This window comes from Mustela lutreola, chromosome 2 (assembly GCF_030435805.1).
Source record: "Mustela lutreola isolate mMusLut2 chromosome 2, mMusLut2.pri, whole genome shotgun sequence".
Taxonomy (NCBI): Eukaryota; Metazoa; Chordata; class Mammalia; order Carnivora; family Mustelidae; genus Mustela; species Mustela lutreola.
The window spans coordinates 18,761,038-18,782,409 of NC_081291.1; the positions used below are offsets into that span (position 1 = coordinate 18,761,038).

The 21,372-nt window shown below is 42.0% G+C and overlaps 1 protein-coding gene across 1 annotated transcript in view; it reads right to left on the reverse strand.

Annotated features, from left to right (window-relative positions):
- SLC25A20 (solute carrier family 25 member 20) overlaps window positions 1-21,372 on the reverse strand; it is a 30,448-nt gene that overhangs the window by 4,394 nt on the left and 4,682 nt on the right. Inside the window, exons 2-4 of the mRNA XM_059160848.1 lie at window positions 20,554-20,646; window positions 15,179-15,306; window positions 11,611-11,701 (exon numbers count right to left, since the gene is read on the reverse strand). Of these exons, the coding sequence (XP_059016831.1) occupies window positions 11,611-11,701; window positions 15,179-15,306; window positions 20,554-20,646 (312 nt within the window). The remainder of the gene's footprint in view (window positions 1-11,610; window positions 11,702-15,178; window positions 15,307-20,553; window positions 20,647-21,372) is intronic.

Sequence of the window (21,372 nt, forward strand, 5' to 3'; positions counted from 1 at the left end):
TTCAATAATTTTCCTACATACCAGCAATAACAATTTGAAAATAATGTGGAGGAATCCTATTCTAAAGATATTATTTTTTTAAAGATTTTATTTATTTGACGGACAGAGATCACAAATAGGCAGAGAGGCAGGCAGAGAGAGAGGAAGGGAAGCAGGCTCCCTGCTGAGCAGAGAGCCGGAAGGAATCCTATCCTGAATAGCAATAAAATATATGTGCGTCAAACAGTAATAGGATTTGCATAAATAAAACTAAAGCACTCCAAGGAACATAAAAAAAAGAGAGAGAGAGAGAGATGAATAGAGTCATCATTCTGATTAGGAAAGTTTTTCCTTGGAAAGACTTCAATTTTTCTAAAAATAATAAATTTAAGACAATGTCAATCATATAGTAATGGCTTTTTAAAATATAACTTCCCCCAATGATCTGGGCACATGTAAATCTGGTATGTCTGAGGAACAGCAAGGAGACCCACGTGACCAGAGGACACTGGAGCTTACTCACGGTGACGTGGGGGCCAAAGAGGATTGGTATGGAATTGATGTCTTATTGTGAGAATCTTCTCCCTGTTTTGTGATGAAGGTGACCTGGAGCAATGTGGCTGCAAATGGAGGGATGAGAAGGGACAGACTTGGCATACACTGAAAGCAAGCTTAACTGTTGAATAGATGGGACATGTACGGTGAGAAAAGAGAGGTATCTCGGATGACTCCTGTGATTTAGAGCTGAACAACTAGAAGTATGGTTGCCACAACTGAGGTGGAGAAGGTTGTAGGCGGAGCAGTTATTGGAGAAGACTGGGAGCTCATTTTTGCACATGATGACACTGAGGTGCCTATTAGCATCCAAATGGAAATGCTGGATAAACTTGTATGGAGTTCAGGAAAAGCCTGAGTTGGAAATATAAATTCTCTCTGCTGAAGTGCAACAAAAAACCCCAGATGTTATTTTTATTTAATTTGGGGGGGGTGCAAAAAAGGTGGTTTTATTAAAGGATGAAACAGGACCCATGGGTAGAAAGAGCTGTCAAAAACCCTAGACTTTATTTTTAAGCAAACATGAGAAGACTCTGAAAGTCCAAAGAAAAAGAGAGACTGGTTAGGAGACTCTGAACTTGAGGAATGACTTGGTGGTAAGTTCCTTGGACTTTCTTTCTGATATATCTCAGATCTGGGGCTGAGAAAACTGGCAATCCAGGAATACGAACAAGCATAGACCAGAAAGAGCCCCAACAAAAGCCTGTGTTCTCTAGACCAAGGACCAAGAAAGGGTCAGCTTAGAAAGATAAGAAAGTTTTAGACAATAAACACTCAACTCTAGCCATACACCATAAAACAAAACCACACCAGCAAACACCAAGTGGGGAACTTGGACTTCCACCCTTGCAGGGCTCTAACAAGGAACCCAACATGCTGTCAGGGTGGAGTCGGAGAAGGCCAGGTAGGGAACTAGGACTTTCATCCCTGACAGCCAGTAACCAGCACCCTCCTATCGGCTGGGGTCAGTGGAGATGCTGCAACTCCCACACCCACCCAGCAGTAAAAAGAAGTGCCCCACCCTGAGGTGCCAACAGAAGCCAAGTCGGGAACCTACACTTCTATCTCCACCTGGCAATACAAGGCAGCATTCTTTCCTTTCCTGCTGGAAAAAGCCAGCTAAAATAGAAAATACGTTATTTACGTAACATGCAAATAACCAGGTTTCAATTGAAAATCACTCATCATATTCCAAACCAGCTAGACCTCAAACTGAAAGGAAAAAGACAAGCAACAGATAACAGAGATGTTACTGTTATCTGACAAATATTTGTTTGGTTTTGGGTTTTTGTTTATCTGACAAAGATTTTAAAGCAGCCATGGTAAAAATCCTTCAATAAGTAATTATAAACATGCTTGAAACAAAAGAAAATATGGAAAGGCACAACAAACAAAGTCTTAGCACAGAAATAGAAGATGTAAGGAAGAACCAAATGGAAACCATATAATTGAAAAATACAACTGGAAAAAGAAAAGGGAAAAAGAAAAATATAACCAAAATAAAAAGCTCAATGGATGGCTCACTCAGGAGCAGAACAGAGGTGCGCCTGGGTGGCTCAGTTGGTCAAGCACCTGCCTTCAGCTCAGGTCATGATCTATGAGTCCCAGGATTGAGCCCTGAATTGAGCCCCACCTCCGGCTCCCTGCTCTGCAGTAAGTCTGCTTCTCCCTTTCCCTCTGCCCCACCCCCCTCATTCTTTCCCTCTCTCAAATAAATAAATAAAATCTTTAAAAAAGAAAAAAGAGCAGAATAGAGGCAAGAGAGAAAAAAAACATCAACTGGAAAACACAACAATGGAAAATTTGAACAACAGGAAGAAAGCATACCGAAACAGATTGAACAGAACCTCAAGACTTGTATGACTATAACAAAAAAATCTAGTTTTGTGGCCTCAGGGTCCCAGAAGAAGAGAAAAGACAACAGGACCGAAAAGGTACTTAAAGAAATCATTGCCAAAAGGTTCCTAAAACTTTCTCAATGTGGCAAAACATACACACAGTTTCAAGAAGGTGAGCAAATACTAAACAGAATAAACCCAAGTAAGTGCATGCAATGACACATCAAAAATGAACTTCTGAAAACTAAAGATACAGAAAAAATTATTGGGGTGCCTGGGTAGCTCAGTCAGTTAAGCATCTGACTTTTGATTTTTGGCTCAGGTTATCTCAGGGTTGTGAGATCGAGCACCGCATTAAGCCCCGCTTAAGATTCTCTCTTTCCCTCTGCCTCTGCCCTTCTTCCCATCAAAAAAAAAGAAAAAATCTAAAAAGCAGCTAGAGGAAAATGACACCTTATCTAAACAATCAGAAAGACCACAAAACTAGGGACAATAGAAAGAAATGGCACAGTATCTTCCAGGTACTGAAAGAAAAGAACTGTCAACCCAGAATCCTACGTCTAGCAAAAATATACTTCAGAAATAAAGGGGAAATCAGGCATTCTTAGATAAAGGAGAACTAAGAATCTGTCACCAAAAGAAGACTTACCCCAAAAGAATATCTGCCCCCCAAAAATAGTGAAAGGAAGTTCTCTACACAGGAAAATGAAAGAAGGAACCCTGAAACATCAGGGATGGAAGCAAGAACATAGTAAGCAAAATTATAGGATAATTATATATATATATATATATATATATATATATATATATATATATATATAATGATACTATGAGAGACATTATATAGTGATAAAAGGGTCAATCTACCAAGAAGACACAGCAATCCAAAATGTGTATGTAACAAACAAGAAAGCTACAAATAACATGCAACAAAACTGATAGCACTAAAAGGAGAAACAGACAGGGGCGCCTGGGTGGCTCAGTGGGTTAAGCCGCTGCCTTCGGCTCAGGTCATGATCTCAGGGTCCTGGGATCGAGTCCCGAATCGGGCTCTCTGCTCAGCAGGGAGCCTGCTTCCTCCTCTCTCTCTCTCTCTCTCTGCCTGCCTCTCTGCCTACTTGTGATCTCTGTCAAATAAATAAATAAAATCTTAAAAAAAAAAAAAAAGGAGAAACAGACAAACCAGCAATTATACTTGGAGATTTCAACTCCCTCTGTCAACAAACTGGTAAAACAAAAAGACTGAAAACCAGCAAAGATAGAGAAGAACTCAATACCATCAACCAACAGGATCTAACAGACATTTACAGAACCCTCCACCAAATGAGAGCAGAATACACATTCCTTCCAAGTGTCCATGAAGTGCTCACTTCTGATGCACATACATTAAAAATCAAGTGACCATGGAACAGACTGGATAGATCACAGGCATAAAACAAGCTTCAAGAACTTTAAAAGATTTTAAATAATACAGAGTTATATCTTCTGATCACAATGGGCTTAAACTAGAAATCAATAACCTCCAACACTTGGAAATTAAACAATACTCTTCTAAATAATTCAAAAAGGAAGTCTCAAAGGAAATTAGAAAACACACTGAACTGATAGGCAATTAATATGCAAGTTAGAAGTGCCTGGCTGGCTCAGATGGGAAAGCATGCAACTGCTGATCTCGGGGTTGTGAATCTGACTCCTACACTGGGTACAGAGATTACTTAAATAAGTAAATAAATTTTTAAAAATACACACACAGAGATAGATAGATAGATAGATAGATAAGAATCTATCTATCTATCTATCTCTATGTGTGTTTGTGAGACACAACTAAAGCACTGCTAAGAGGAAAGCCATTAACACTGACTGCATACATTAGAAAAGAGGAAAAGACTCAAATCAATCATCTAAGCTCTCACCTAAAAAGCCCTTCAAAAAGAAAAGCAAACTAAACCTAAAACAAGCAAAAGGAAGGAAATTATAAAGATATGAGCAGAAACCAGTGTAATAGAAAACAGAAAAAGAGTTGAAGAAATCAATAAAACAAAGAGTTGTTTTCTTGAAAGAATCAAAAACATTAACAAACCTCTAATGAAGCTGACAAAAAAGAAAGAGAAAATCACAAATTACCATACCAGGAATAAAACAGAAGATATCACCAGAGACCATGTAGACTTCAAAAGGATAATAAGGGAATACTACAAACAACTCTACACAGACAAATTTGACAACATAGATGAAAAAACAAAAACATAAACTATCACAATTTGCCCAACATGAAGTAAGGAATTTGAATAGCCCTGTAACTATTAAGAAAATTGGATTCATAATTTTAAGACTCCTCCCCAAATCCCTAAGCCTAGATGGTTTCATTATAAAATTCTATCAAATGTTTAAAGAATTACCACCAGTTCTATACAATCTCCCTCCAAAAACAGAAGGGGAAACACTTCCTAATTCATTTTAAGAAAATAGTATCATCCTGAAACCAAAAGCAGATAAAATAATATAGAAAAAAATGACAGACTAATAATCTTTCATGACTATAGTTGTAAAAATATTTACAAAACATAAGTAAATTGAATTCAGCAATATACAAAAAGATCATACAACATGTTCAAGTTGGTGGGTTGGTTCCAATAATGCAAAGTTAACAGGTTAAAGAAAAACCACTTTGTGATTACATCAATCAATGCAGAAAAGTATCTGACAAGTCAATATCCATTCATGATAAAATTCTCAGAAAAAAAGAGTAACAGAAGGTAAATTTCTCAACTTGATAAAGAGCATTTAAAAAAAAGTACATCTAACATATTTAATAATGAAATAGTAAATACTTCTCTGTAATAGTGGGGACAAGGCAAAAATGTCCATTCTTGTCATTCTTATTCAACACAGTTCTGCAAGTTCTAGCCAGTGAAATAAGGAAATAAAGGTTAAACAGATCAGGAATGAGGAAATAAAACTCCCTATTTGCAAATGACATGACTCTATACATAAGAAATCTCACTGAGAGCTCCACCTCGGGCTCTCTGCTCAGCGGGGAGCCTGCTTCCCCTTCTATCTCTGCCTGCCTCTCTGCCTACTTGTGATCTCTGTCTGTCAAATAAATAAATAAAATCTTAAAAAAAAATAAATCTCACTGATTCTATTAAAAACAACACACACACACACACACAAAAACCCTAGAACTAACAAGGGATTCAGGAAGGTCACAGGACATAAGATTAACATACAAAAATCAACTGTATTTCTATAAACTAGCTATGAACATTAGATAACAAAATTATAATTACAGTACCATTCACAGTGCAATTTTTCAAAGTCAAAAAAGAAAGAAGACTTAGGCACTAATATAAGAAAACACGTACAGGACTTATATGCTGAAAATTACATAGTGCTGATAAAAGAAATTTAAAGTTCTAAATAAATGGAAAGATATACTATGTCCATGGATTGGAAGACTCATAGTAATAAGAGTCAATTCCATCCAAAATGGCCTAAAGATTTAACATAAATCTTAGCAAGATTTTTCCCAATTTTCTTTTTTTTTTTTTTTAAGATTTTATTTATTTGAGGGGCGCATGGGTGGCTCAATGGGTTAAAGCCTCTGCCTTCAGCTCAGGTCATGGTTCCAGGGTCCTGGGATCATGCTCCACATCGGGCTCTCTGCTCAGTGGGAGCCTGCTTCCCCTCTCTCTCTGTCTGCCTCTCTGCCTACTTGTGACCTCTCTCTGTCAAATAAATAAATAAATAAATTTTTAAAAAGATTTTATTTATTTGAAAGAGAGAGAGAGTGAGTGAGCTAGCACAAGCCAGGAGGGAGAGGCAGAGGGAGAAGCAGACTCCCTGCCTGGGAGCCCCACATGGAACTCAATCCCAGGAGGGACCATGACCCAAGTTGAAGGCAAACACTTAACCGAATGAGCCACCCAGATGCCCCTTAATTTTCTAGATTATCCTAAAGTTTATATGAAAACACAAAGGAAATAGAATAGCTAGAACAAGTTTGTTTTGTTTTTTTAAAGAATAAAGTTGGAGGGATCAGATTACTGAATTTTAAGACTTAGTATATGCCTGTATTAAGCCTATAGTATTAGTGGAGGGATAAATGCATAAATCAATGAAAGAAAATACAGAACAAAAGAGTATGCACACAAATATGCCCAATTGATTTTTTTTTAAGATTTATTATTTGAGGGGCGCCTGGGTGGCTCAGTGGGTTAAGCCTCTACCTTCGGCTCAGGTCATGATCCCAGAGGCTTGGGATCGAGTCCCGCATAGGGCTCTCTGCTCAGCAGGGAGCCTGCTTCTCCTCATCTCTCTCTCTGTCTCTCTGCCTATTTGTGATCTCTCTCTCTGTCAAATAAATAAATAAAATCTTAAAAAAAAAAAAAAAGATTTATTATTTGAGGGGTACCTGGGTGGCTCAGTCATTAAGTGTCTGCCTTTGGCTCTCGTCATGATCCCAGGATGCTGTTTCTCCCTCTCCCACCTCCCACCTTGTGTTTCCTCTCACGCTGTGTCTCTCCTCTCTCTGTCAAATAAATAAGTAGAATCTTTTTTTTTTTTTTAAATGTTATTTATTTATTTGAGGGAGAGAAAGAGCATGAATTGGGGAGGGGAAAAGGGAGAGGGAGAGAATCTCAAGCAGAATTCCCACTGAGCACAGAGTCCAACAATGGGCAGGGCTGCACAGGGCTCGATGTCACCACCTCACAATCACAACCTGAGCCAAAACCAAGAATTGGGCGCCTAACCAGCTGAGCCACCCAGATGCCCCTTAAGAGAGTATTTTGAGCAAACAATTTTAATTTGGGGGCACCTGACTTCAGCTCAGATCATGATCTTGGGATCTTAGGATCCAGCCCCACACGGGGCTCCACACTCAGTGCAGAGTCTGCTTGGGATTCTCTCTCCTTCTCCCTCTACCCCTCCCCTTGCTCAGGCACATGCACGCTCTCTCTCTCACTCTCGTTCTCTCTCTCAAATAAATGAATAAAACCTTTTTAAAAAGAGACTCTGTTGGGGCATCTGGGTGGCTCAGTGGGTAAAGCGGGCTAAAGTGGGTTAAAGCCGAAGGTTAAAGCCTCCTTCGGTTCAAGTCATGATCTCAGGGTCCTGGGATCAAGCCCCACATTGGGCTCTCTGCTCAGTGGGGAGCCTGCTTCCCCCTCTTTCTCTGCCTGCCTCTCTGCCTGCTTGTGATCTCTCTCTGTCAAATAAATAAAATCTTTAAAAAAGAGAGAGAGAGAAAGAGACTCTGTTAAGAGGATGAAAAGACAAACTATAAACTGGGAGAAAATATTTGCAAATCATGTATATGTCAAACCACTAGTATCTAGAATAAAGGACTCTCTCAAAATGCAATAATAAAAAAAATTCAATTAGAAAACGGACGAAAACATGAACAGACACTTCACCTAAGAGGATACACAGCAAATAAGCATTGAAAAGATGTTCAACATCTTCAGCTGTTAGGTAAGTACAAATTAAAATGAGATATTACTACACACCTATCAGGATGGCTAAAGTTAAATATAGTGACAGCACTAAATGTTGGCAAGGATGCAGAGAAACTGGACCACTCATTCATTGCTGGCAGGACTATAAAACATAAAAAACTAAGCAACAGTTTGGCAGTTCCTTTAAAAACTAAACATGCAGCTACCATATGACTCAACAATTTGTACTCTTGGGCATTTATCCCAGAGAAATGAAACTTATTTTCTTAGAAAAACTTCTGGGGGCGCCTGAGTGGCTCAGTTGGTTAAACAACTGCCTTAGGCTCAGGTCATGATCCTGGAGTCTCAGGAGCAAGTCTTGCATTGGGCTCCCTGCTCAGGAGGGAGTCTGCTTCTCCCTCTGACCTTCCCCATCTTGTGCTCTCTCTCTCTCTCTCATTCTCTCCCTCTCAAAGAAATAAAATCTTAAACAGAAAAGAAAAGAAAAACTTCTGAACATGAATGTTTACCATCTTTATTCCTAATAGTCAAAAGCTGGAAACAACCCAGATGTCCTTCAGTGGACTATTAAAAGAGAAATGAACAATTCATACATGAAACAATCTAATGAAATTCCAGAAAATTATGTTGAGTTAAAAAAAAGCAACAAAGGGGCACCTGGGTGGCTCAGAGGGCTAAGCTTCTGCCTTTGGCTCAGGTCATGATCCCAGGGTCCTGGGATCGAGCCCCGCATCGGGCTCTCTGCTCAGTAGGGAGCCTGCTTCCTCCTCTCTCTCTCTGCCTGCCTCTCTGCCTACTTGTGACCTCTGTCAGATAAATAAATAAAAGCTTAAAAAAAAAAAAGCAACCAAAAAAGTTTGCCTGGTAAGTTTACTGTAGTGTAATTCTATCTGTATAACATTCTTGACATTATAAAATGGCAGAAATAGAGTACAGACTGGTGGTTGCTGGGGTAGTGAAGAACTGGAGTGAGAGAAAGGAAGTGGATGTGGTCATGGCATGATGGAAACGTTTTGTATCTTTTCTGTATAAATATCAATATTATTGTTGTAATATTGTACCACAGTTTTACCAGATGTTACCTATGTGGGGAAACTGGGTAAAGGGTAAATGTGATCTCTCTGTATTATTTTTATTTTTTAAAGATTTTATTTATTTATTTGACAGAGAGACAGCAAGAGAGGGAACAGAAGCACAGGGAGCAGAAGAAGGAGAAGCAGGCTTCCCGCTGAGTAGGGAGCCTGATGTGGGGCTCAATCCCAGGACTCAGCTGAGCCACCCAGGCACCCCAATCTCTCTGTATTATTGTGATTTTTTCCTTTGTATTATTTTTTCCAACTGCCCAGAGATCTAAAATTGTCTCAAAATAAAAAGTTTAATTTAAAAAATATACAAATTGTAATAAAGCTTGTATTGTTAAAAGCTAAAAAAAATACACAAACTTAAATGACAAATGTAAACCATGAAACAGGCTTGCCACGTATAATAAGTAATTAACAATTACAAAGCTTTTGTAAGTCAAAAAGCAAATGAGCAAAGAACACAAAGAGGAACTTCACAATGGAAAAATACAAACAATGAATATTCATCAAAATAATTAACCTCACCATCATTTAAAAGCATCAAAATTTAAAACAATGCCAATTTTTCACTGGCAGAGATTGTAAATTAGATGACGCAGAGTTTGCTGGTAAGTGGTTGCTCTTCTATTATTGACTGGAATAGAAAGTGACAGGCCGATATAGGGGGATCATTTGGTAATCGGTATTAAAAACTTTTTTTTTAGGGAGGCGTCAGTGGCTCAGTCCATTAAGTGTCTGCCTTCAGCTCAGGTCATGATCCTGGGGTCCTGGATAGAGTCCCACATGGGGCTCCTTGCTCAGCGGGGAACCTGCTTCTACCTCTGCCTGCTGCTCCCCCTGTGTGTGCCCACTCTCTGACAAATAAATAAATAAAATCTTTTAAAACACACACACACTTTTTATTGTTGTTGTTTAAGATTTTATTTATTTATTTGACAGAGAGAGACACAGCAAGAGAGGGAACACAAGCAGGGGGAGAGAGAAAGGAAGAAGCATGAGAGAGGGAGAAGCAGGCTCTCCACCGAGCAGGGAGCCCAACGTGGGGCTCGATCCCAGGACCCTGGGATAGTGACCTGAGTCAAAGGCAGACACTTAATGACTGAGCCACCCAGGTGCCCCAACACACACTTTTTTTAAAAGATTTTATTTATTTGACAGAGAGAGAGATCACAAGCAGGCAGAGAGGCAGCAGAGAGGGGGAAGCTGGCTCTCTGCTGAGCACAAAGCCCTTTGGGGGGCTCGATCCCAAGACCCTGAGATCATACCTGAGCCGAAGGCAGAGGCTTAACCCACTGAGCCACCCAGCAGCCCACATTTTTTTTTTTTAAGTATACACCTTTAGGGGTGCTCAGGTGGCACAGTTAGTTAAGCATCCAACTATTGGTTTTGGCTCAGGTCACAATCTCAAGGTCATGAGATTGATCCCCATGTCAGGCTCCATGCTCAACATGGAGTCTGCCTGGAATTCTCTCTCCCTCCCCCTTTGTCCTTCCCCCTCACTCTTTCCCTAAAATAAATAAATAAATGTTTTTTAAAAAGTATACACCTTTATGGGGTGCCTGGGTGGCTCAGTGGGTTAAAGCCTCTGCCTTCAGCTCAGTTCATGATCCCAGAGTCCTGAGATCGAGCCCCACATCGGGCTCTCTGCTCAGCAGGGAGCCTGCTTCCTCCTCTCTCTCTCTGCCTGCGTCTCTGCCTACTTGTGGTCTCTGTCTGTCAAACAAATAAATAAAAATTTAAAAAAAAAAAAAAAAAAAAAGTATACACCTTTAAACATAATAATTTCAAGTCTGGACGTTTACTCTAAGAAAATAATCAGGTACACACACAAACACTTATTTAGCAAAATCTTCACTATCATATATAATTTGTCATGCCCCTAGATAAAGGATTATTGGGCAAATGACAGCCATGTAATGAAATAATACACAGAACACAATGCTTCAGAAAAATAACCACACAAAAAATTAGGATACATCAAATGAAAAAAGCACGTTACAAAACTAATGCATTACATGACCCCAATATTATTTCAAAAGTTAGTATTTCTTAATATACATGTTTACCAAAAAGATCAGAATTCACAAAGAAACCCTAACAGTGGTTACCTCAGTGGGATGGTATCATGGGTGAGAAATACATTTTTTTCTTTGTGCTTCTCTGCATTATCCAAATTTTCTAGCAAGAATGGTGTGTTAATTTACTTCAACCATTAGAAGAAAATAGAAGTAACTTTTTTTTTGTTTTAAAAGGAGCCCTGTGTGGTAAGGCAGGCAGCCAGTTCATAACCTTGGCCTCTGAAAGGCCAGGCACTCCAAGGTCAGTACTACACTGAGAATTTGGGCAACTGTAGAGACGTAAGATACAATGGATAGAAGCAGCCTCCCTTCCACCTCTGACCAGACATGACTTACCTTTCAGAGTTCCTGAAGTAGCTGTTAATAAGAGTGGATAAGTCTGGAATGACACGTCACAGGTGTGACATTTTGGTTGGTTTGTTATACTGTCCTGGTTCTCGATTCTACTACGATTGCTTCCATGTTCCTGAAAACCTTGAAACTGTTTTGCACACCTGATCTGAAGCCTTTATAAAGGGTGAAAGGACATAAACATCCACACAAAATTGCGCACTGAATGGAAAAAGCTAGCCACCTCCCCCCAATTGACAACCCCCAAACTCCAGATCCCATCCCTTACCTGTAACAAGCACTTGATCCGTTCTCCAGGGGTCATAATTCCTGTGGTGAATACACCAGACAACATCCCAGCTGCAAATATTTGCGGGTAGCTGTATTGAAAACAAAAACCAGCGGCAAACACCGGTGACTAACTACCCAGGACAGAGGCAATCCCAGCAAAGAGATGACTTTCTAAGAAAAAATACGGGGTTAGAGGATTCACTAAATGTGTGATGGGCATTAAGGAGGGCACTTGTTGGGATGAGGACTAGGTGTTATAAGTAAGTGACGAATCACTAACTTCTACTACTTAAACCAACACTACACTCTGTTAACTAACTTGAATTTAAATTAAAAAGAAAAAAAAATAAGCACTTGACTAGGCAGAAGCCCAGCACAAATAAGTCCTATTTTGCACAAAAGCCAAGTTCTAGGTGTATTCTGATGTCAAATTTCCCAGGGCAAATTTCTCAGTGTCAAGAGCAGTATGAGCTTGGTCAGCAAGGCCCCCATCCTCCCCGCAACCTCCCAACCCCCCACCCCCAGCTCAGCTCAGATGGCCGCGCCCATGGGAGGAGCTTTATAGTGAGACACAGTTCCCTCTCTGGGCCTGCCCTGCACCATGACTACACACAACTTTTTAGGCTTCACTGAGCCTTGATTTCCCATTTGTAAAATTCAGGGTGTGGGGAAGCCTCTAACTCAAGGTCTGGGTCTCAGTTGACCCCAGTTCTCCCCCAATCTCACTTCCTCTGGACCACCAAGGCCCTGAGAACATTTTAAGCCAAGACATAAGCAGGACAGCATCGTGGCTGGGGGGCGAGTAGGGGGCTAACCTCCACAGGCTGAGGGGCTGCCAGGAGAGTAGCAAGGACTGGACTAAGATGCTGAGAAAGGCCCAAACAGGGCTGGTACCCAGATAGGCATGACGGGTTCTGTGGCCCTCTGTGCTGGGAATGGTCACCCAGTGGCCAGACACCCAGATCCTCACCCTGACCCTCAAAGAATGAACCACACCCAGTATTCAGAGGAGACTGAGTCTCCAGGCATCTGTAGCTCACAGCTGTCTGTGCTACTCTGCCATCTCCTTTTCTTTCTGGGATCAGTAATCAAGAGTGGCCAGGAGGCAATGGAGCACAAAGCCGTAATTAGTATTTCAAAAGAGCCTCCACAATTTAAAAAAAATGTTGCTGAAAATCTTCAGTTACTCGCCAGAGACTCAGGCCCCTCCTGACCCCAAGCCTCTGCCTGCTGAGCCTTCAAACAGGTCCCCCCAACAAGGAGCCCAATATCTGGAAAGCAGATGTCAAATGGGAGTAGGGAGACAGCTACTGCAGGTCCTTCCCTCCAGGCAGGACATCAGTTTCAATGGCTCTGTTCTTTCCATATTCTCACCCCAGGCAGGGCCCACACATGTACTTTAGGCAGACAAGTCTAGCACACAGGTTGACTGTGTAACAGTCAAGAGACTCCCTCGCAGGCCTCCCTCGCAGGCTCAGTTCACACTACTATCCTCAAGAGAAGCCCTCTCTGCAACTGAACTTCCCCTCATGAGACCAAGTATTCTTTGCAAGATGCCCATACCCCAGGTCAGGTACTAAGGACTAAGGACTTCCCTCTGAATGGGGTCTCTGTGTGTGCACAGGGTACTCTGTAGACACTCTATGACTACCTGGCCCTTTCTGCCACCTCCCACCCAAACCCCAGGTTGGCATCTGTGAATCTGGACCTCTTGGGCATCCACTCCATGGGCCTGGTAGTGCTCATTTTCACACTCTCCCTAAATACCACTCCAGGGAGGGGAAGACGGCAGGGTTGAAGTTCAAAATTTAGAACATAGAAGGATTAAAAGGGTGGGGTCCCAAGTGTCTCAATCTTTGCTCAAGCAGGAAGGGTGTTTCTCTACACACTGATGTGACCACACAGGCAACATAAGCCATAGGCCAAAGTACTAACAATGACCCCACTGTAGGTTTTAGTGCATGGTCCTAGTACATCCAGGAGCTGGCACATGAGCTGGAAGACCAAGTGCTCAGAGAGGACATGTGTCTATGGGATATCTGGACTGCCAACAGTCAAATACAGCTTCAAAAGGACCCCATACATGCCACATTTGTGGCCACCCGTGGCTGTTTATAAAAACTGGGCACATTTAAGGATCACAAGGACTCCAGAAATAGTTTCACATTACAAGCATCTCTATCTATGTCCTAGACCCTTACTCAGCATGCTGTGGCCTAAAGTAGTGACAGAAAACAACCATATAGCACCCTGGGCTTCCTCCTTTGAGCTCCTGGATCTGAAGTCTGGCTAGCCTCTGGGGGTCCTGTGCTGCCTACAGCCCCTCCCAGGAGTTGTCACCTTGCAAGTCTCAGATGAGCCACCCTGCCATCCACACTTCCATTCAGAATTCCCCTGCACCCCAAGAAGCTGGTTTTATGAAAAGTATCGCACAGGGAATATAATATAGTCAATAATATTGTAACAACTTTGTATGGTGACAGATGGTGACTGTACTTACCAGGGTGAGCACTTCATAATGTACAATACTGTTGAATTACTATGTTATATACCCGAAACTAATATTATATGTCAACTATACTTGAATCAAAAGTTAAAAAATGGGGGCACCTGGGTAGCTCAGTAAGGGAGTATGTTTCTCCCTGTGACCTTTCCCCTTCTCATGCTCTCTCTCTCTCTCTCTCACTCTCTCCCTCAAATAAACAAAATCTTTTTTTTTTTTTTTAGTTTAAAAATGTTTAATTTTTTAAAAGTTGACCTATTTGGGGGTGCCTGGTGGCTCAGTGGGTTAGAGCCTCTGCCTTCGGTTCAGGTCATAATCCCAGGGTCCTGGGATTGAGACCTGAAACAGGCTCTCTGCTTAGCAGGGAGCCTGCTCCCCGCCCCCCCCCCCCCCCCCCGCCGCCTGCCTCTCTGCCTGCTTGTGATCTCTTGTCTGTCAAATAAATAAAATCTTTAAAAAAAAAAAAAAAAAAAACTTGACCTATTTTTATTAACTACTTTGTAAATCCTGGGCTGTAATCCTGACTCATCTGCCTCTTCATACTCAAATCCAACTTCTTAAAGTTTATGAAAAGAAGATACACTAATTTATTGCACTCAACAGAGAAACCAGTATTTGAAGTAATTATAATCATGATATAAAAATGATGTAAAACAAAAGTTGAGAACTGCCCTTTTCCCAACCAGGTGATGGAAATCACGGCTGCCACTGTCTTTACTGCAGGACCAGGAACTGTTTGTGGCATTTTACACATGTAGCATTCAGACATCCTGATTCCATGGGGTTGATACTACTAATATCCCTAGTCAGTGACACTACTTCACAGAAGAAATTATGACAACCTGGTAGAGAGGAGGGGAGAGGGCTTTGGGTTGTTTTCTTTTTCCTTTTGGTTCACAGGGCAAAAGACACTCCAGTGCTTCCCTCATGTGGAACAACCAGGAGCCAGGATTAGGGGCCCAGAGGATAGCTGCTTCCTATCTGCTGAGATTTTTTTTCCCTTTAACCCATGTCACATCACCAGGCAGAACAGCTTCAAGTGCTCCTGACCTGAAGTACTCACCTAAGCACATCCTCTGGGCATTTCTGTTGCAGTTTCTTCCCCAAACCAAACCCAAAGAAGCACACGGCGAACATGGGGGTGACCCCGATGATGGGGGCAGCCATGCCCCGATATAGCCCCGTGATGCCCTGCAAGGAATCACAGAAGCAGAAGCTGTTTATAGACACAACTACCCTTCGTACTGCTGAAATGGGGGAGTAGTGTGTCTTCTAACCTGTGGCTTCCTTCCTTTAGCTCTTCTCCAAGCAAAGAGAGCTTTAAATAGAAGAAAACCCCAGAAATAGTTGTCCTCTTATACACTGCTGAAGAAACTGGAAACAGCTTTCATCCTGGAAGACAGTCCGGCAATATGCAGCAGACTCTTTCACCAGGAAATTCTCTGTCGAGAAATTTATTCTAAGAAAATACTCAGAGATGTAAAAATGGAATGACATCAGGCAATTATATGCTCTCAAGATTTTGGAATAGACCAAAAAACTCCCAATGAGGACACCACCAAGACAAATGATGGGAATTCCATGAATGGACGATCACAGCCATTAAATCGCACTGTAACAAGAGACTACTAGGTCTACTTAGAGACCACTAAAAAAGCAGGCTAAAAAACAATGTGATCTGACTTTCTTGGGGTAAAATGACAGGTAATTAAGAAGTTTAGGGGGCACCTGGGTGGTTCAGTGGGTTAAGCCTCTGCCTTCGGCTCAGGTCATGATCCCAGGGTCCTGGGATTAAGCCCCACATCAGGCTCTCTGCTCAGCAGGGATCCTGCTTCCCCCTCTCTGCCAGCCTCTCTGCCTACATGTGATCAATCTCTCTCTCTCTCTGTCAAGTAAAAAAATAAAATCTTTAAAAAAACAACAAAAGGGGGCGCCTGGGTGGCTCAGTGGGTTAAGCCGCTGCCTTCAGCTCAGGTCATGATCTCAGGGTCCTGGGATCGAGTCCCACATCGGGCTCTCTGCTCAGCAGGGAGCCTGCTTCCTCCTCTCTCTCTCTCTGCCTACTTGTGATCTCTCTCTGTCAAATAAATAAATAAATAAATAAATAAATAAAACAACAAAAAAAGTTTTTGTATTTTCCAAGTATTAAGACATGGGGGTTTTATTGTTAGAAATAATAGCATGACTGCACATCAATTTTCAGTTTTCAATACAGTTTTTTCAATACAGTTTGGTGACAAAATCAACTATGTAATAGCCAATAAATAGACAAATAGATAATATCCCCACAAACAAGGTTAGTAAACCAGGGAAGAGGAAGCTTTGGGACCCAGGAGACCAAGGGTTCAACCCAAGAGAGGTGAATGGGGTTTCCAGGATGGCATTGAGTACTGTCAGTCTGGAAAGGAGCCAGTCTACCTGGGAGTATGAAGATGGAGGACTCCAGAAGGGATGTTTCCAAGAAAAACAAAGCAAAACAACTCACATAGAACAACAGATTTAAGGGGCACCTGGGTGGCTCAGTGGGTTAAGCCGCTGCCTTCGGCTCAGGTCATGATCTCGGGGTCTTGGGATCGAGTCCCACATCGGGCTCTCTGCTCAGCAGGGAGCCTGCTTCCTCCTCTCTCTGACTGCCTCTCTGTCTACTTGTAATCTCTGTCTGTCAAATAAATAAATAAATAAATCTTAAAAAAAAAAAAAAAAAAAAAAAGAACAACAGATTTAACTGTTTCGGCAGTGTGGAAAACCAAACAGAAAAGTACTCCACAGAGTACTTTTCAGATATAGGATAACAGAGACAGTGATTCAAAGAAATACAAGAAAAAAAAACCGACACAATTACTAACCTAAACTCAAGAAAAACAGTCACACAAGAAATAAAATATGCCTCATAGTATATTACTTAATTAACTTTTAAACATATAAAAAGCTGTAATCATGAAAACAGTGAACTAGATTAAACCACAAAATATAAAATTATATGGGCAGGGCAGGAAGAAGGGATAAAGAAATGTTAAGACTTAAAATCATCTACCACAAACAGGTAGCTAAAACATATAAAAATGTATAAAATATAGTAGTAAATGTATATTATTTAGGTAGAAACAGCTTAAACTGGAAGAGCTGAAAACAGTTGCCTCTGGAGATTGGGGCATAAATCACTTTGCTACTTTGTTACAAGCCTTTTAATAACAAACCCAAGTGTTTGTATCACTTCAATACAAAATAAGGAATAACTTTTTAAAGGTTTTATTTATTTGAGAGAGAGAGAGCACAAGCAGGGGGAGCAGCAGGCAGAGGGAGAGGAAGAAGCAGACTCCCTGCTGAGCAAGGAGCTGGATGCCGGCTAGATCCCACGACCACCTGAGGCAAATGCAGATGCTTAACCAACTGAGCCACCCAGGTGCCCCAAAAAGGGATACTTTTAAAAAACAAATATTAAGGGGTGCTTGGGTGGTTCAGTGGGTTAAAGCCTCTGCCTTCAGTTCAGGTCATGATCCCAGGGTCCTGGGATCGAGCCCCACATTAGGCTCTCTGCTCAGTGGGGAGCCTGCTTCCCCCTCTCTCTCTGCCTGCCTCTGCCTACTTGTGATCTCTGTCTGCCAAGTAAATAAAATCTTTAAAAAAATAAAAGGGCACCTGGGTGGCTCAGTCAGTTGCGCATCTGGCTCTTGGCTCTCTGCCCCTCCCCCAGCTTGTGTACTTGCACACCCTCACACACACTCACACACTCTCAAAAAACAGATAAAATCTTTAAAATATACATAAACTGTTCCTTCGGGCACCTGGATGGCTCCGTTGGTTAAGTGCCTGCCTTCAGCTCAGGTCTTGGGATCGAGTCCCACTTTGGGCTCCCTGCTCAGTGGGGAGTCTGCCTCTCCCTCTCCTTCTATCCTTACCCCTCTACTTGTGCTTTTGCTCTCTCTCAACTAAATAAATAAAATCTTAAAAAAAAAGCTGTTCCTTAAGAGAGAGCTGCAGGTGGGGCACCTGGGTGGCTTAGTCCATTAGGCATTGGACTCTTGACTTCAGCTCAGGTCCTAATTCCAAGGTCTTGAGATTGAGCTCCGCATTGGTCTCACAGTCAGTGCAAAGTCAGCTTATCCCTTTCCCTCTGTCCACCCCCAACCCTGGATCATGGTCGCATACACACTCTCTCAAATAAATAAATAAAATCTTTAAAAGAAAGAGAGAGAGCTGCAAAAGGAACAGGATGGTGCTACACACTGGGAGGGTCCACAGACACAGGCTGAAGAACCTTCTGTCTGCAGACTCTGGATATTCACAACCAGCCTTCTACAGGGGCCAGCTGTATCAGTCAGCACTCCTGGATCTTACAAAGGTCTAAGACTTACAAAGGTCTAATACTATAAGCAGGCTCTCTTGGGGACAAAGGGCAAAGGCAGTAAACAGGAAAGAATGAAGAGGAAAGAGAAGGTTCTGAGGAGGATCTACAAAAGCAGCATGTTACAAAGTCCTTCCAAAGCCCACAGTTCCCCACCGGGGTTGAGAAGGACACCCAAGTCCTAACCCATGCCTCCTGACAACTCCACTAGCCTTCCTTGGACTACACGGGCCCACCAATTTCCATGCAGCACCAAGACCTCCAGTAGCTTCAGAAAGCAGAGAGCTCAGCGCCTGGGTAGCTCAGTGGGTTAAAGCCTCTGCCTTCGGCTCAGGTCATGATCCCAACGTCCTGGGATCGAGCCCCACATCTCTCTTTTCTGCGAAAAGTCGATTCCTCCTCTATCTCCCTGCCTGCCTCTCTGCCTACTTGTGATCTGTCTGTCAAATAAATAAATAAAATCCTTAAAAAAAAAAAAGAAAGAAAGAAAGAAAGAAAGAAAGAAAGAAAGAAAGAAAGAAAGAAAAGAAAGCGGAGAGCTCAAGCTGCATGGCAAAAACCAGGGGCATGTACACTATGAATTAAAGAAGCCTATTCAACTTTGCAGGGAGTTGGGTTTATACAAGCCATTCTCACCAGCCCCAGGACCAAGCACACTGCTAAGCCACTAAACAGGTGCTCAATGTTTGTTGATCAAGAGGCATGTAATCCCACCTCTCTACCTCCAGGGCAGAGGACTCTGAACAGACCCAAACCCTAATGCCTCAATCAAACACTGGTCAGATTCTGTTCTGGGCAGCACAGAATTCTATAAGAATGCCTTACAGAAGAAAAAGGCAGCACCATCTCAGGCATGGATCCTACAGGAACCCTGGGACCAACTTCTATCCCAGGGCTGAGCCCATCACTTACCAACATCTCCTCTTTATCTGGGTGACATCTACTTCTCAGTTTCCGTACATTTAGTCAGAATTATATGTTTAACAGAGTATTTATAGGAGAGTTGTATTTTAGGAAGCAAAGGAAAAGTTCTCAACAAGGTCTTTTAACATACCTGCCTGGGTGGCTCAAACATCTGCTTTGAGCTCATCACAATTCCAAGATCCTGGGATGGAGCCAGGCTCCCTGCTCAGTAGGGAGTCTGCTTATCCCTCTCCCTCTGCTCTTCCCCTAACCCCCTTCCCCTGCTCAGGTGCTTTCTTTCTCAAATAAATAATAAAATCTTTAAAAACAAATAAATGAATAGGGGCCTCTAGGTGGTTCCATCAGTTAAGTGTCTGCTTTCAGCTCAGGTCATTATCCCAGAGTCCTGGGATTGAGTCCCACATTGGGTTCCCCCTGCTCTGTGGGAAGTCTGCTTCTCCCTCTCCCTCTCCCTCTGCTTGCCGTCCCCCTGCTCTTGCTCTCTTTCTCTCGCAAATAAATAAATATTTAGAAATAAATAAAATCTCATGTTTCCACTCTAAGCGTTATCTAAAAAGTTATTACGTAATTCAATAACCCCAAACCAATTTATTGTCTTTGTCTAGAGGCTTGAAGACTCGCCGGCCTCTCTCACTGTTCATCAGACTGCCTGAATTTTCCTCTAGAATTCACATGAACTTCTTTTTGACTACACTTTTTTTCTTTCCTTTTCTCTTTTCCTTTCTTTCTTTCTTTCTTTTTTTTTTTTTTTTTTTTTTTTTTTAAGTATGCCCAATGCAGGGCTTGAACTCGTGACCCAGAGATCCAGAATCACACGCTCCAACTGAGCCAGCCAGGAACCCCAAGACTTTACACGAACTTCTGACATGGACCTCTATTAAACCATTAAACCAAGACATACAGATTTGTATTTTCTTCTATTTCACATCTCTAATGATTTCATGTGGTCTAATTCTGCCTTCCAAATGAGAGAACCATTTTATTAGCTTCAGTCTTCCATATAAAGCAGTGGCTGGAACTATCAAAGACTCCAGCGCAACCACAAGAGAGCATAGGATGGCAGGATGAGATAGCAGGAACTGTGGGCTATCCCCCCAGAGGGGTAACAAACCAGCTCTGTGAATGTGGTCCTCTGAGTAAGAGGAATGCCCAGCACTTAGATACCATACCTCTCTAACAAGAGTCTTCTGGAAACAGTCAAAGGTCCCAGAATACATGGGTGGTTGTCCAGGCAAACTTGGGGGCTGCGTCTGCAGTCGGACCTGAAACCAGAAGTTAAAATACAGTCATCTCCCAAAAACAGAACTGCCTGCCAAACTCTGAACAGAGAAAACTATGCCTGTGTACATGCCTTTGGCACTCATTTAACCTGCTAGATTCAGACTTCGTTTTCTTCCAGTTTATTCAAAGTCTGCACTCACAGGTCATGAGTACCATGCTTTCTTCCCCCCCTTCATCCAGTTACTTCCACCATTTATTTCTTACTTAATGGATTCCACTATGACCCATGAGATAGGTATTCCCAGCTTACAGATGGGAAGACTGGGTTTAGGGAGTTCAAGTGATATGTCAGTAATAAGGCCTGGCTGATGCAAAGCTCCAGCTCTAGCCAACTCCCCCCTTTCATTTGTGATGGTATGCTGGAGGTTAGGTAAGGCACCCCACAGAGGCATTCTGGAATAACGTGGATTTAATCCTACTTTTCTTGGTTCTCACCCTTCTCAACCTTCTGGTATACCCAATGCTTCAAACTATGGCTTCTTCAAACCTCCCTTCTTACAACTTCTTTTGTCTCCTTTTCTACTCCAGGCATTCTTCAAGGCTTAGCGCCCTACCTATCTGGTCCACATCAATTTCAGAAAATTCAGATTGCAGGGCTTCAGCTTCTGCTCAGGGATGACTATAATTTAGTCATCTCCAGACCTTCTTTCCCATCTTTTTCTTTAAATTTATTTATTTATTTGACAGACAGAGATCACAAGTAGGCA